General features: G+C 30.0%; 1 protein-coding gene across 1 annotated transcript in view; it reads right to left on the bottom strand.

Annotated features, from left to right (window-relative positions):
* LOC112598661 overlaps positions 1–14,530 on the bottom strand; it is a 49,744-nt gene that overhangs the window by 21,902 nt on the left and 13,312 nt on the right. Inside the window, exon 2 of the mRNA XM_025345190.1 lies at positions 2,814–3,440. Coding sequence (XP_025200975.1) covers positions 2,814–3,440 — 627 coding nt within the window. The remainder of the gene's footprint in view (positions 1–2,813; positions 3,441–14,530) is intronic.

Genomic DNA, 14,530 nt, shown 5'->3' with positions numbered 1-14,530 from the left:
GTTCGCAAGTTTCAACTTAATGGAAAAAAAAATGATATTAAAAACGTAATATTAGTATACAAAATCAATTCAAAGAGTTTGTAATATCTTTTGACCGTGGCTTAAACAAACTCCTGCGCTTGTGATGTTTATTATAGTTATTAAAAATAAAATTAAAATGTCATTAATTAAATACATGTTTAATGAACAAGCTGTAGTTAAATTTAAAAAAAAATCAATATTTATTTTTTTTACATCGCTAATACGAACATATTATTTTTTTATTGTCGTATATTTTTTTAAACTTAAATAAATAATGACGTAAAACCAATATTATAGAAAAATCAAAAACGACGTTGTATAATCAAAGTTTTTAAATTAAACGGTGAAAATCTGTTGCCATGTATTGATGTATTATTACGACGCAGTCATTCTTTCACGCTACAAATAATCGTATAATCACGAAATACCGACTTGTGCAAATAACTTTGAACTTGTACATCGCTACTAAGTACTATAGTTATAGTGTTCAAATAACTGGCACAAGCCAAATAAAAAGGGATCGTTGACATTTCAAGTTTTACTGGTTTCAGAATGTTTATCGAGAGAACATATTATTGAACTGTAATAATTATTATTATAATCGCAACTCCACTCGACAATGTATATGTTACGGTGAAAGACGATAACGTGGTTACCGTTGTAAATGTAAATATTCTTCAGTTATTGTCGACAATCCCCAATTTATTTGGAGAATGATGTTCAATACATTTATTTCGGTGTGAACGATCGGTGATAAGTGTGTAGGTACGCGAATAAGCTTCGTTAGTTAAAAATGTCATAATGGAAGTAGACAAATAAACGAAAATCCCCGACTAGCAATAACGTCGATAAACCAAATAATAATATGAGATAATTTATTAGTTTATTAGTTAGTATCTACGCAAATATTTGTAGCGAATTGTATATGCGACGAGCGCGTGTTTTTTTAATTATTTGTAATAATTTGTGTAACTCGTGCACTAAATATAATAAAAGTTAAATTAAATTATAGCGTTGTAGTTTTATTTTATTTTATTTGGAAAACCAGAATACATTTAAAGCAGCGATCAAATAATTATTACTGTATATTTACTGTAAAAAGTGAAATGACAATTTATTTTAGGAAATAAAGGTATACCACCTACGGGCGTATGTAATTTGCGCCAAAAACAACCAAAAAAAAAAAAAAATAATAATATAAATGTCATTTGCGCCACATCTAAAAATTTATTTTGGTAATTTGTGCCAAATAAAACTAAATAAAAAAGCATTATGTAATCTGTACCATTGAGTACCTACTAAAATTGTAATTTGCGCCATTCTTCATCTTATTAATATTGTAATTAGCGCCATTAATATTAATATTATAAATAAATGTATGTAAGTTAAACAAACTCCATGTATATTAAATAAGTAAATTTTCGTTTAATAATAAAATATATAAAAATAAAATCAAAATCAATATAAAAATTATATTGGACACGCGTCGGTACGTAGTATTGTAAACCCTATACGATATCATTAAATTGGTCTGCTGGTAAATTTTAACTGCAATTGAAGTAGAAAGTGTAGCGCAAATTACACATTCCATTTCATTTACTGTCGTGGCGCAAAATACCAAAATTAATTTGTTCATGTGGTGCAAAATACTGTTATATTTTTATATTTTGGTGCAAATTACATATGTACTTAAATGTACCTGTTCGTGGCGCAAATTACAAGTAATAAAATCGGCGCAAAATACCATCTCCCCACCTACGTCTAAATTAAAAAAAAGTGAATCTCTCAACAACAATAAATCGTTATTATAAATGATACTCGCAATGCCTATATTATAGTAAAACAATCAGCGAATCACTTGAGATTTATAATCATTTACTGCCAGTTTTGGTAAATGACGTCAATGGCCGGTGAGAGATGCGTAAATTTGAGTTTAAAACGTAGTTTTTCACATCGTTTACCAATTTTCGTCTTTCACCATAACGTATAATATATGTATGTAAATGTATAGGAGTAGTGTTGTGCAAACAGAGCCTCCTCTATTGTCGGCCAAACAAGAAAAAAAAATGTATATACAGTGAAACCTCTGAATAGCGGATACTCTTGGTCACCAACATTTTGTCCGTTATTCGGAGGTGTCCGTTATTCAGAGGGGATAAATTTTTGAAATCTATTTGTATAATAATGTACTATGTATGTACATATTCATACATATTTTAATGTTATTACTTATTATTTATTGTAAATTATTATATTTTTATAGTTTTACAAATTATTATTAATTATATATTATTATTTAAAGTATATTTTTACAATCAAAATCAAAATAATTATGTACATGTATTTTTAAATTATTTTTGTTTGAAAAAATAGGTGAACTTTGTTTGTGATTAACGTAGTCATCGCGTCGAAAACCGTCACTAACTGACATACTTTTGTCATACTCATAACACATAACCGCTTCACCGATAACCGAATTTTTCGTGATCGTATCGTCCCATAACGAGTTTGTTATCGTAATTACATTATCACGAGAGTGCATAAAAAAAAATAATTATTAGGGACTTATCATTATTCTAAAAATTCCCTGATAAAATAATGTCCGTTATTCGGAGAGTCCGCTATTCGGAGGTTTTCCTATTGAAAAATAGTGAAAATGTCTTCGTTCCCCAAAAAACGTCCGCTATCGAGAAGTGTCCGCTATTAGGAGGTGTCCGTTAGTGGAGGTTTCACTGTATATAAAAATAACATATATATATATATATGTGTGTGTGACGTATAAAGGTACTCACTGTACACGACCATGGGGTACCAGTCGGATCGGTTTTCGGAGTTCCAGTCCTCCACTCGGCACATGTACTCGCCGGTGAGCTCGGCGGTGGGCCGCTCGACCCGGATGACCCGGTGCAGGAACGCCCGGTCGGTGCGCGGCGTTTCCGCTGTGACGTCGACCATGCGACCCCTGAGCGGACCGAGCCCGCCGCTCGCCTCGGGCCCGCCGCCGGCGATCCACTGGTACACCTGCACGTTGTCGTCGATGATGTCCATCGCGTCCACGGCCGACGCCTGCACGGGGTTCCGCCGGAAGTACCACTTGACCACCAGGCCGCGTTGCCGCTGCAACTCCTCCATGGCCGCGTCCATGGCCAGGTCCTGTGCCGCCGACGACGACGACCGCCGGTGGCGGCCGTTGCTGGCGGCCGCCACGGTGCCGTTGGCCGGCCGCAGCGGGCGTCCGGTGGCCGCCATCGCGTCGGCCTTGGTCTCGCCGCCCTCCAACGCGTAAACGCAGCTCAACAGCAGCGGCGGCGCGGGCGCGCCGGTGGCCGACGGGTCGGGCTTGGCGTCGTACGACCGCACCACCGGCGGCACGTCCACTCTGACCACTCGCACGACGTTCAGCTTCATCGTCGCTTGATCTGTGGACAAACGACAAAATCAGTCTCGCCTCTAATCGAGAAAAAAAACTACGTGACGTGTGAGCTACACAATATTGTGTTAGGTATATGATTCGCCTGCAGGATTCGATTTTTTGGTTTTTTGGGTTTTCACGCGCCAAGTATAAAATATAATAATGGTGTTCCAGTCTGCCGTGGACCGAGAACTCGTCGAATTATATCCGAGTGTACATAACAATATAATATTTAAAAATAAGTCTAATCGTCGATGAAATGGTTTATTTTTTTCGAGCTAACGCATTTTTTGTGCGTTTGAAAATACTCGTGAAATGTAGAACTTAACGTTTGTTAAACGCGTTGATCATAATATACTGTAGGTTTTTCATCGATTTTTATTTTTTGTTTTTGTGACCGCGGATTTTAATATTGACTATAGCTTAACATTTAGATTTTCTGACCCAACATGGCCTACAAAACGTTATCGGGATAATGCTTAAGAACGTGTTAAAAATTATAGAAAAAAAAAATTAAATTAAAAACACACGAAAGTCAACTGAGATAATAATAACTGTCTTACGTTAATCAAATCACTATCTTTATAATATTATGATATTGTATTGTCTACACGGGAAATATCCGTTAAAGGTGTACACACATAAATAGTGTACAAGATTTATAGTTATACAATACATACGATATAGGTATTCTTTTTTCTATTATAACATTCTTTATTGTCTTGTCTTCTGCTTGGTCGACCATAAGATTATGACAATAAATTACACATTATATATTATTACTTTGTATATACGATATATATTATATAGTGGTTGTTTCAGTATAATAAATGGCATGTAAACAGCAAAGTTTGACTGTTTCCTATTACATCGTTAGCCGATAAATAACTGAATCGATTTATAATTTTGAAACTCCTTCGGTTAGTGTAGCACGGATTATATCACGATGATCAATTCGCACACAATTACACAAATCAAAAAAAATTATATTGCATATATGAATACAACAAAAAAAAAAAAAAATAAATAAGAAATACAGAATACAAGTTAGTAAGGCGTATTCTCACTCTATGGATAAACGATACCACTATTAAGACATATACGTCGTGTATAATAGACAATAATATTATATTAGAAGAGAAATAATTAGTGTGTATGTTACAATTAATGTTAAAATTAATCGGATAATATGATATTAATCAAGAACTTTTAAATAATATCTTTATAACTATAAAAATGTATCGTACATTAGTACAATAATTTTAAATTTTAATAATTTATTGTAATATAATTATTATTATTAAACAATAAGAGTTTATTTTTAATAAGTTATCTACTAATACAAGCATTAAATTAAGTATTTTATTTTAAATTTTAAATTATTTCTTGAAATATTATTTTAAGTATAGAATTCAAATGTAATCCTTATTATTACATGACATGCTTCCAAGACATTTTGAATTGCACAAAATGTTAGATTATTTACACTTATATCGATTGGTGTCACATTTTCCTATTTTCCCTTACATGAACACATTTTGTATCCTTGACCACCACTATTTGACATTTGATTAGCAATTTCCCTCAATGATTTTTCTACACGTATATTAATAATTTCAAATTTATTTAAACGACGAGATTTATTGCCACTTTAAAATTCACTAATTGTGTTTAAGTATTTTTCGTTTGGTAAATATGATGAATTATAGTTAGAATAAGATAAGATAAATTTTTATTTTTTATAACCAGACAGTCTGACGCTTTATTATTTTGGTAGTATACAGAATACTAACAAAAACTCTTACTCTTTTATTATGATGTAATATTGACTGATTAACATTATCATTGATATTTCATGTTTATAAACGAAAAATTACGCTTTAACCAACAGGCATGTCTAATGTCGACGTTATCCAAATGTTAACATTACCGGAACATAATATACATTAATAACAAATTTAGAAAACAATGCGGCAATAGCTGTGTATAATTCTAATGAAGACTGTAACACATCACCGAAGTTGAACCGTGATCATTTGTGATATAATAGCTCGCTAACAACATATAAACGATGTGTAGGTGTACTGAATTATAATTTTATACAGGCTTTTCTAAAGTTTTGATTTTTTCAACGAAAAATTCTATTTTAGTAACAGCTAAGATAAATATCCTGGCATACCATAATATAATGTATTAGATCTGCAAGAGAGGTATGCGGACTTTTGATATACATTATTATATAATAATATTATTATATGAAAAAATACAACGTCGGCCGACCTTATGTATACCCCATGAGACTATGCTGCAGCATTTGGATAGTATAACATATTAAAGTATGGCGCCGATGGATACGATGCAATCGGACTCTCAAAAAAATAACATATATATAATATAATGTGTGAATAAAAAATTACTGTTTCGGCTTCAGTTCACGCAACCATTATATACCTATAAGCGGCCTACGATGAGATATATCAATCAAAACGAGAAAGGCATCTATGCGTTTGTACAATAATATGTTTCTAACAAAACTAAAGATAATAATATTGTTTGTATGTATATATATATATATATATATATATATAGTATATAAAATAAACTTATAATATATTATAATGTAAATAATTTATTTTTTCCGCGTATACTCGTGGGAAATTTATAACGTAATATCATCTCTCTCTCTTCATATAAATATACATTAAATATGAACACTCCATATATTATTATATATTTTACTATTCTACTACATTCGGAGGTAAAATATATATAATATAACATAATAATACAAAATTGGAAAAAATTCTTATTTCTGTAGACAATGTATACTGACCATATTGTTGAGACTACCTGTGTTTGTTTACGTATAACCACCGATGCCGAAAAATACACATATTATTATAACCAATTCGACCTGGTATAACGGTGTATAGACTGTAAATGTTGCACATAATGATACCTGATGGCGTAACGATATTGACCGCGTGGTCTCTTCTATTGCAGCGCACTTAATTCGACACGGTGTCTATCATTTTGCCAGGCACGGCAGATGTTCGGTACGTCAAAATAACATTAAAACAAAAAAAGCTTAGACTCACCAACCATGCATTAAGGTTGTTTGTTTCTAATCTACTCAGAATTTCAAAAATAAAAATACGACAAAACAAAGTTGTACACATAACACAGTGTAACGTAAAACTTAAAATAAAAACGATATTGAGATCAAAACTTTTTAAAAATCTTGGAACATAAAACTAACCTGTAGGTACTCTCGATTTATTCTTTGAGGATACTGAGTACCAAATATTATCGGTACCTATTGTAGATTTTTGTGTATTATAAAATAAAATGTTGTTTTATTATTTTGCAACTAGTTCTTTAAAATAAAAATTAATCTAACCTACTTAATGATATTGTAGATAATTTAAACAAAATAAGCTTGATATTAATTTCCATTGAATGATAATTAAGTATTTACGTATTTTATTATTTATTTCTCCGAAGCCACCGATTTTTGCTAATCTTATTTACACTTTAAATATTAACTGTGACACTTGAGTACCTTTAAAAACCAGTATTCAATAAAAATACAATTGGGACAATTTATTCTGTAACTTTAAAAAGCGAAAACATTTGTAAAACTTAAATTGATACTGACACAAAAAAAGCTATAAGATTTGTTCAATTCCAAGACATGGTTATCATTGTTCATAAACATTAACAAAACACGTATTATAGTTTAGTAAAACGTAGTGTAGGTACTCCCAAATACATTATTATTTAAATACTAACCTTATCCGTATGTTTTATACATTTACGAATAGCTACTTACAATAAACATTTATATTGCATAAACATTGTGATGAGTAGGTACTTCCTATTACAGCGAGATAAATAAAGTAGCTATATTATAATATTATTATGACGAGGGATTTAGGTTTATGAATTATATTAGTCGTATTCGTGTATAAATATCAAATAAACAATTATATTAGTATACATACATAAACGTGCCGGCAGCTGAACTGAGAGAATTAAAGGCGCGAATTAATGGAAGTTTCGTAATTGCGAATAATGTCGCACGAAGACTCTATAAGTAATAGAACGTATTATATAATGCGTGTTGGAAATTACGGTGTGCTGGCTATAGCACTAGTTTAGGCCGTAATTTAATCAACTATTAACATTCTCGGACGCGACCAAAATATGTGAAACGATTACCTACTGTATAGAGATATACAATTAGTAAGCAGTAACCACGGTGTAGGTTTTAATATCAGATTTCATAGCAGTATTATACAAATAATGACGACACGGCTCTAAAGAAATGCCATGGCAACGATTTTAGGAAAAAAATACAATTTTTTACATACTTTAATGAGGACGCGTTATGGAAAAATGATTTTTAAACGGCCAACAGATTTCAATTACGAACGCCAAATTGAGCAATGAGCTGTGTAACCGACAATAATCAGCCAATAGATATAAGAATGTTGTATACACAGTAATATTTATTTATGTATTGCGTCGACACAGGTAATGTTATATTGTGTCACTATCTGAGCAATTATAAATCTACGCGTGAGGTGAATTTCCTTCCGGTAAACAGTGATGGTGGGCTTCCGGTGCGGGACTGGTGGGCGATAAAAACTTGAAGGTGGTATTGCATTATACTGGTAGGGTGATGTCAGGTGGATGGATCACTGTGGGTGTGTTATAAAAATAGACGAACCGGGACAATTTTAAACGAACGGATGACTGGACACGAGCTCACTTCGTACACATAGTATTATTATTACCGTCACGTAAGTAATCCGATATCGTTTTAATAATGATCGTACGCGAAAAAAGAGGCAATAATATAATGAAGCGTTGGTTGCGTACGTCACCGTCGGGGTCGTGCGCGGGTTTTCTTCAGGGAGAAATCGAAACCGAATATTTCTTACACCGGATGTATTGTACATAATATTTTCCGGCTGAGACGAAATCTTAGTTATTCTACGGATAACGATCCCCACACATATTATCGTGAACCTTTGTTATTATGTACGCCTTGTCAGAGAAAAATACCATTTATTTCGGAACTAGCTTTTATTTTCGAAATCCTGTTAAGACTAATGGACGTTTCAATATTACATTATATGCACACGTTGTGTATTAACAGTTATAGTAGTATATATATATATATATATATATATATAGCATTACAGAGTACACATGAGTATTACATTTTGGTGACTTATCATTACATTGTTATACATTTTCATTCTTGAAATGATTTTTTTTTTAACGCAGTGGATTCTTCGAAATATATTGTAAGCCCATCTTCGTAAAAATATTTTTAGTTTTTATTTCCGAGTTAATTCTGCGGATTCTGCCGATATTTAGAGGAAAGGCAATTATAAATATATTGTTTTACGTCGAAGTAGAGATACTGGCATACCTCTAAACGGAACGTGAGCAAAGCTGACACGTTGAGTTGGCTTTTAAATCACATTTTCCGAAAACCAATTATTTTTCGTCGGTAAACGCAATTAAAAATAAAAAATCTATGTTATACACCTTTAAAAACAGTGGAAACAGATCTAAAACGTGTAATTTATGGTATAAGTGGATTAAAGAAAATTGAAAGATGTCATAATGTATATAATAATATAATAAAATAATATACATAGAGTGTACCTACTTTCTACGGGTATACTCGTTATAAATATATTATGCGTTCGCTGCGTTTAAAATAATATACTTAGCATCATCGCTTAATATTATTATTAGCAATGAAATCACAAAAACGTACATAGTCGCTTCCAAAAAAAAAAAAACAAAAAACCATGAATATATAATCTAAACTGCAGCACCGTCATCGTCGTCATCGAGTTGGCGACTCAACGCAACGCAACGGTTAAATTTAGCAAACGCCACACGCGAAACCCTTTGGCCCGTTTTATAGAATATTATACGAAAAACAGTTTAATTTGTATATTTCGTATACAAGGTTACGCTATCAATAACATAATGTTCAATGTAGTCTCAAAAACTCTAACACAGAAAATCAAATTAATTCCGCCTACGTCGATCTGGTATAATTTTACTTATAAAATTGTTCGTCCAACGTCGATATTGTATAAAATATTACGAAAATTATTCTTAACCTTTCACAATAAAACCTATTATTATTCAAAATTCAAAATACTATTAACTATTGTACTATCCGTTTCTATGTAATATGTACCTATTATATAACATACGTCCAATTTCATGTGTTACAAATACTTAGGTATTAACCTAAAATAGCATAACACAATCATATAGTTATATATTTATATTATTTCAATTATCAATATTATCTCCCAAATCACATTAATGTCTAGACTTTATTTAATTCGGTAAAAATGAATAATTCAATATGATATCTAGCGTACAGAGCTATAAATTCATATAGTTATATTATAAAAAAAAAAAAAAAAATAGAGAACAGGTAATAAAGTGTACCATAATATCACTCAAAAGGAGCAAACTATAAAATCTTTAAGTAATCGAATTCAAAATATATTTAAAAAATAAACTTGTTAAGGTTCTTCAGTATTTCCTTTTGACGACTCAGTTACTTTTCCTTTCGCTTAAAATGATAAACCAGTAAATTAAAATATAACTTCTTTGAAGTACAAGTACCCAAAAGACTCAATTTAGAAACGTTGAGTAGGATATAAATATATATGAAACTAATCCTAATCGAAAATGCGTACAAGAAAAATACCATTTAAATACGAATAGGTTAACACATTAATAGTTTTTCCTAGAATATAACACATTTGAACTCTGGTATCATTGATTAACAACTCATGTGTGAGTACATACTTGATTAATAAATATATGTAATACGCATTGTATTTAAAAAAAAAAATAAGTAAATAAAACAGAAAAATGATTAATTTATTCGCCAATAAAATAGTAATACATATCACATTGTACAAAAATTTAAAATTATACTCAACTAAAATACTGTATTGAAAGACTAGTCCTGACTAATAAAATTAATCATTGATCATTGGGTTTCAACGGTTTATAAGAAAAAATAATTATTATAAAAGTATTCGCGGTATATTTTATGTTATCATTTTACAGATTTTTCGCCAAAAAAATACGATTTCTTGAGTATTTTGCTGTACAAGTATAGAATATAATAATATATAGTGCACACTTGTACGCACACATTAATAAAAATTCATATTACACAGGGAAATTTGAATTTCTTTGAGTACGTCCTTGAATGATGACGAGCACTGTGCAGAATAATTGTTTATCGCAAACCAGTGGATTACAAACATTGTATAATATACATATCATGTTATGCTTTTGAATAGTTGTTTTATGAAAACTACTATTTTAATTTTTATAATACTGTAGATGTTGTGCAATTTTTAAAAATTGAGTTTCTCGCATAGCTTTTGACATAACATTTTGACGTTATTCGTAACTCATATATTTTTATAGCACAATACAAAATATGTGTCAAACTGTAATATAAGTATGGAGTGATCCATTAAACGTAGGGCTCATGTATAAATAACTATTTATACTTTTATGAAGTATATTTTCTACGCTATTTTAAGTTGTTAAAAAATATAATTTTCGGGAAAAAACTAATTAGTGCATTTTTTTTTATTGTCACCATTTTTCAAATTTTTTTTATTCTTTTGAATCACGACATGTATTTTTAATTTCATACTCCGAAGCAGATTATTAACTCAAGTACTTAAATGTATAAAAACGAAATGTTACCAATCATTAATAAATTAATAGTTATAACTTATAAGTATTTTAAGTTCCTAACATTTTTCAGGTTACTTTTATATCCCGCTCATATAAACGTTAAATACTTGCGATTTATAAGATACTCGTTCAAAATTCGATTTTTATTAATTAAAGTACTCAATAAATATTGTTTTGAAACATGGAATTAAAAATTCACAATATCATTAAAAAAAAAAAATGATTGAAAATAATAAGAAATATAATTTTCTTGGTAAAGTGTTGTTTTTAACGACTTCAAATGATGTAAAAAAAAAATATTTTCACATAATTATTTTCAAATGTAGATCTTACCCATTATCTTTATACTCAACATAATATTTTATAAAAAAAACTTTGAAAAATAATGATCTATTATATTTTGCATAAAACTACAGAGCAATATAACTAAATATAATTACATCAGCATACCGTATGAACCGAAGTACAATCGTGATGTTTTGTGTTAGTTAAACCACGTATCGCGGACAGAACACAATGTTACATTATTATTATTATCATTGTTATTATACGATAGGATGCGCATCAATGGCGTGCGTCGATTGTATGCGTTTGTCGCACTTTTCGGAGAATAATATATAAATATAATATATAATGACACCTAATTTATTTTCCCCAACACCATGGGTCAACAATTTCAGTAGATATTAAACATTTTTACTTCTCTAAATATTGGTATTATTGAGGGATGATGGTCTATTGCATAGTAGGATCGGCGGAGGGAATCGATAAACCTGCATACTCGAAATGATGGGAATTTTTCTCTACAAACATCATGTCCCACAGTAAAATATATCTTATAATATAATATATTCAGTAAACCAAACTTTTGTTTAATTATGACAATATTGTAATTTTCAAATTCTTAAATTGCATAATTCTTTTACATCGATAAAACTATTGATAGTTTTTTAATTAATACATAAAATACATAAATTTATACTGATGAAACGCTAGTAATTTTTTAATTATTTATTTTTCTAAATGTTTTTCTTGATTAAAAAAAAAAAAAGAATAGATTCATTACATGGCGGTAATAAATTATTTTATATATACGTGTGCATGATTTTCCTAACTAAAGTATATAACTTTAACTACAAATCACAATTCACAAGTATAGAAATTCAAAAAAAAAAAAAAAATTAAAAATACCAACACAAACTTAAATTATTATTTCTTAACTTCAAAACTTCAAACTTCCAAGACAGCCAATGTTTAAATTAAATTTAATATATATTAACATTAATAAAAGGATAAAAAGAAAATAAACTACCTAACATATAGAAATATAACGATGGATCAGTATATTGTGGTGATAAAAGTAATAACATTTTATCGATATAAAATCAAATCAACCACCTACTTTCAGATTCGAAAATATATACAATTTACTTAATATACTAATATATAGGTTAAATAAAAAAAATACAATTTTCGAATTTTAATTTTTGGCAAGGTTTTTACGAAATTATTCCACTTTATGACTTCACCCGTGAAATAATTTATTTGTTTCCACGTCGGTCGGTTAAATGCAAAATAATATATCGACAATAATAATATTGCCGTTTATAATATTATACACAATTATCGTATGTGTTGAACAGCGTCAACCTACACCATATTACAATATTTTATTGAACCACCACATCTCGGTTTTATCTATATAATACTGTATAGTAACTATTTAATGTTTATTTTGTTGAACAGTAACAATGCGTGATATAATTACGATGTCGCTTTGTTGTTTTATAATTTATTTACACACACTCGCTTTGAATACGCAGGCTGAAATCCAATTAACATATATTGATGTATGTCCGAATGGCCACGTCTAATTAACGCGTGTAGGTACGTTTATTCGATTTCTCTTAATTGCAGAAAATACAATATTAGTCACAGTCCGATGGTTTAAATAGTAGTGAAAAGTTTCTTCCAGTTGATATAAATTTTGTTTCATAGAATTTAATCACTATATACCCGGTTAACTAACTGACTTATTTGTCAGGGTTAATCGAAATGAAGAGTTTTTAATAAAGAAACGTTTTTTTTAAAACTATAATAGTGTTAAGTATTAAATACTGCCCGAGTAGCATTCAAATATAAAAGAAAGTATGCCTCAATCGACGTCGAAATAATGTAAAACACTGAACAAAAAAGCGACAGGGAAAATTCTGAGGTTCAGAGCTTATAAGACAAAGAAATAGTTCTAATATTTGGTATAGAGTGGCAAATAAAAACAATTAAAACAAAGAATATTAAGTCACCTTTCATTGTAACGAAAGACGCTCGGCCCAAAATCAACAAGCAATGGAAACTTATGAGTGGTCGAATCAAAGACCAAAGTTAAAAGTTTTAATCAAAACGTGTGAATTACTTTGTGTAGAAACAATAAAACGATTGGTTCTTAAATGCAAATTTAATTTCTAATTCAATAGTCTTAAAAAGAATATATTTTAAAACAATATATTTTCATGGATATAAAAACAAAATACACAAAGAATAGTTTTTTATTAAAATTTATAGATGAGCGTACTGGACCACAAATATTACGAGACATCCCTTATTATTCCACTCCTCTTATTTATCCTCTGTAAACACATAAACAAAATAAAAAACTATTGATTTGTTGTCCAAAGAAATGTTATAAAACAGTATTCTGCTTAAAATCGTGAAATATAAATATAGATTTCTTATAAAAATAAAGTCTAAAAACTAAGAATAACATAAAATGCCAGGAATCCTCAATCTTATACTTAAAAAAATATATACCAATGCTTCTCGTCATGACGAGTATTTACTGTTCAAAGAATCGCTGTACCCAATCTTTTTTTATTATATATATGTAAAGATCATGGTAAAAAATATTTGTAAAATAAAACGGATTGTTGACAGACCATGAACGATAAACCTGCACTACTGCGTCTATAAATCGACTTGTTGCAATTTCAACTTTTATTGTTTCGACAATGTCGAGAAAACTCGAGCGCCGTTTCACCCTGTCCGTGATGGATTCGTTATATCCTATACAGATTATTGTCGGCATAACCCCGGGGCCAAATGTAAGCTACACGAATAACCTTTTTACCTGAATCATCATTTAATGTAAACCAATAACCTTTTTACATTTTTATCTGAAAATCAAAGATACTGTAATCTCCTACTTGGACATTTTTACCTGAAAAAAATAGGGTATTATTATTGAATTCACAATTTTTGAGTTGAAAAGCTCAAAAAGTTAAAAGTGATTATAACTTTAAAATAATATTTATATAAAATACAAACGAT

The sequence above is a fragment of the Melanaphis sacchari genome, unplaced genomic scaffold, assembly GCF_002803265.2.
Source record: "Melanaphis sacchari strain LSU unplaced genomic scaffold, SCAv2.0 Contig49_pilon_pilon, whole genome shotgun sequence".
NCBI lineage: Eukaryota > Metazoa > Arthropoda > Insecta > Hemiptera > Aphididae > Melanaphis > Melanaphis sacchari.
The sequence above is the reverse complement of the archived record's forward strand: the minus strand, read 5'-3'. Positions and strand labels throughout refer to the sequence as shown.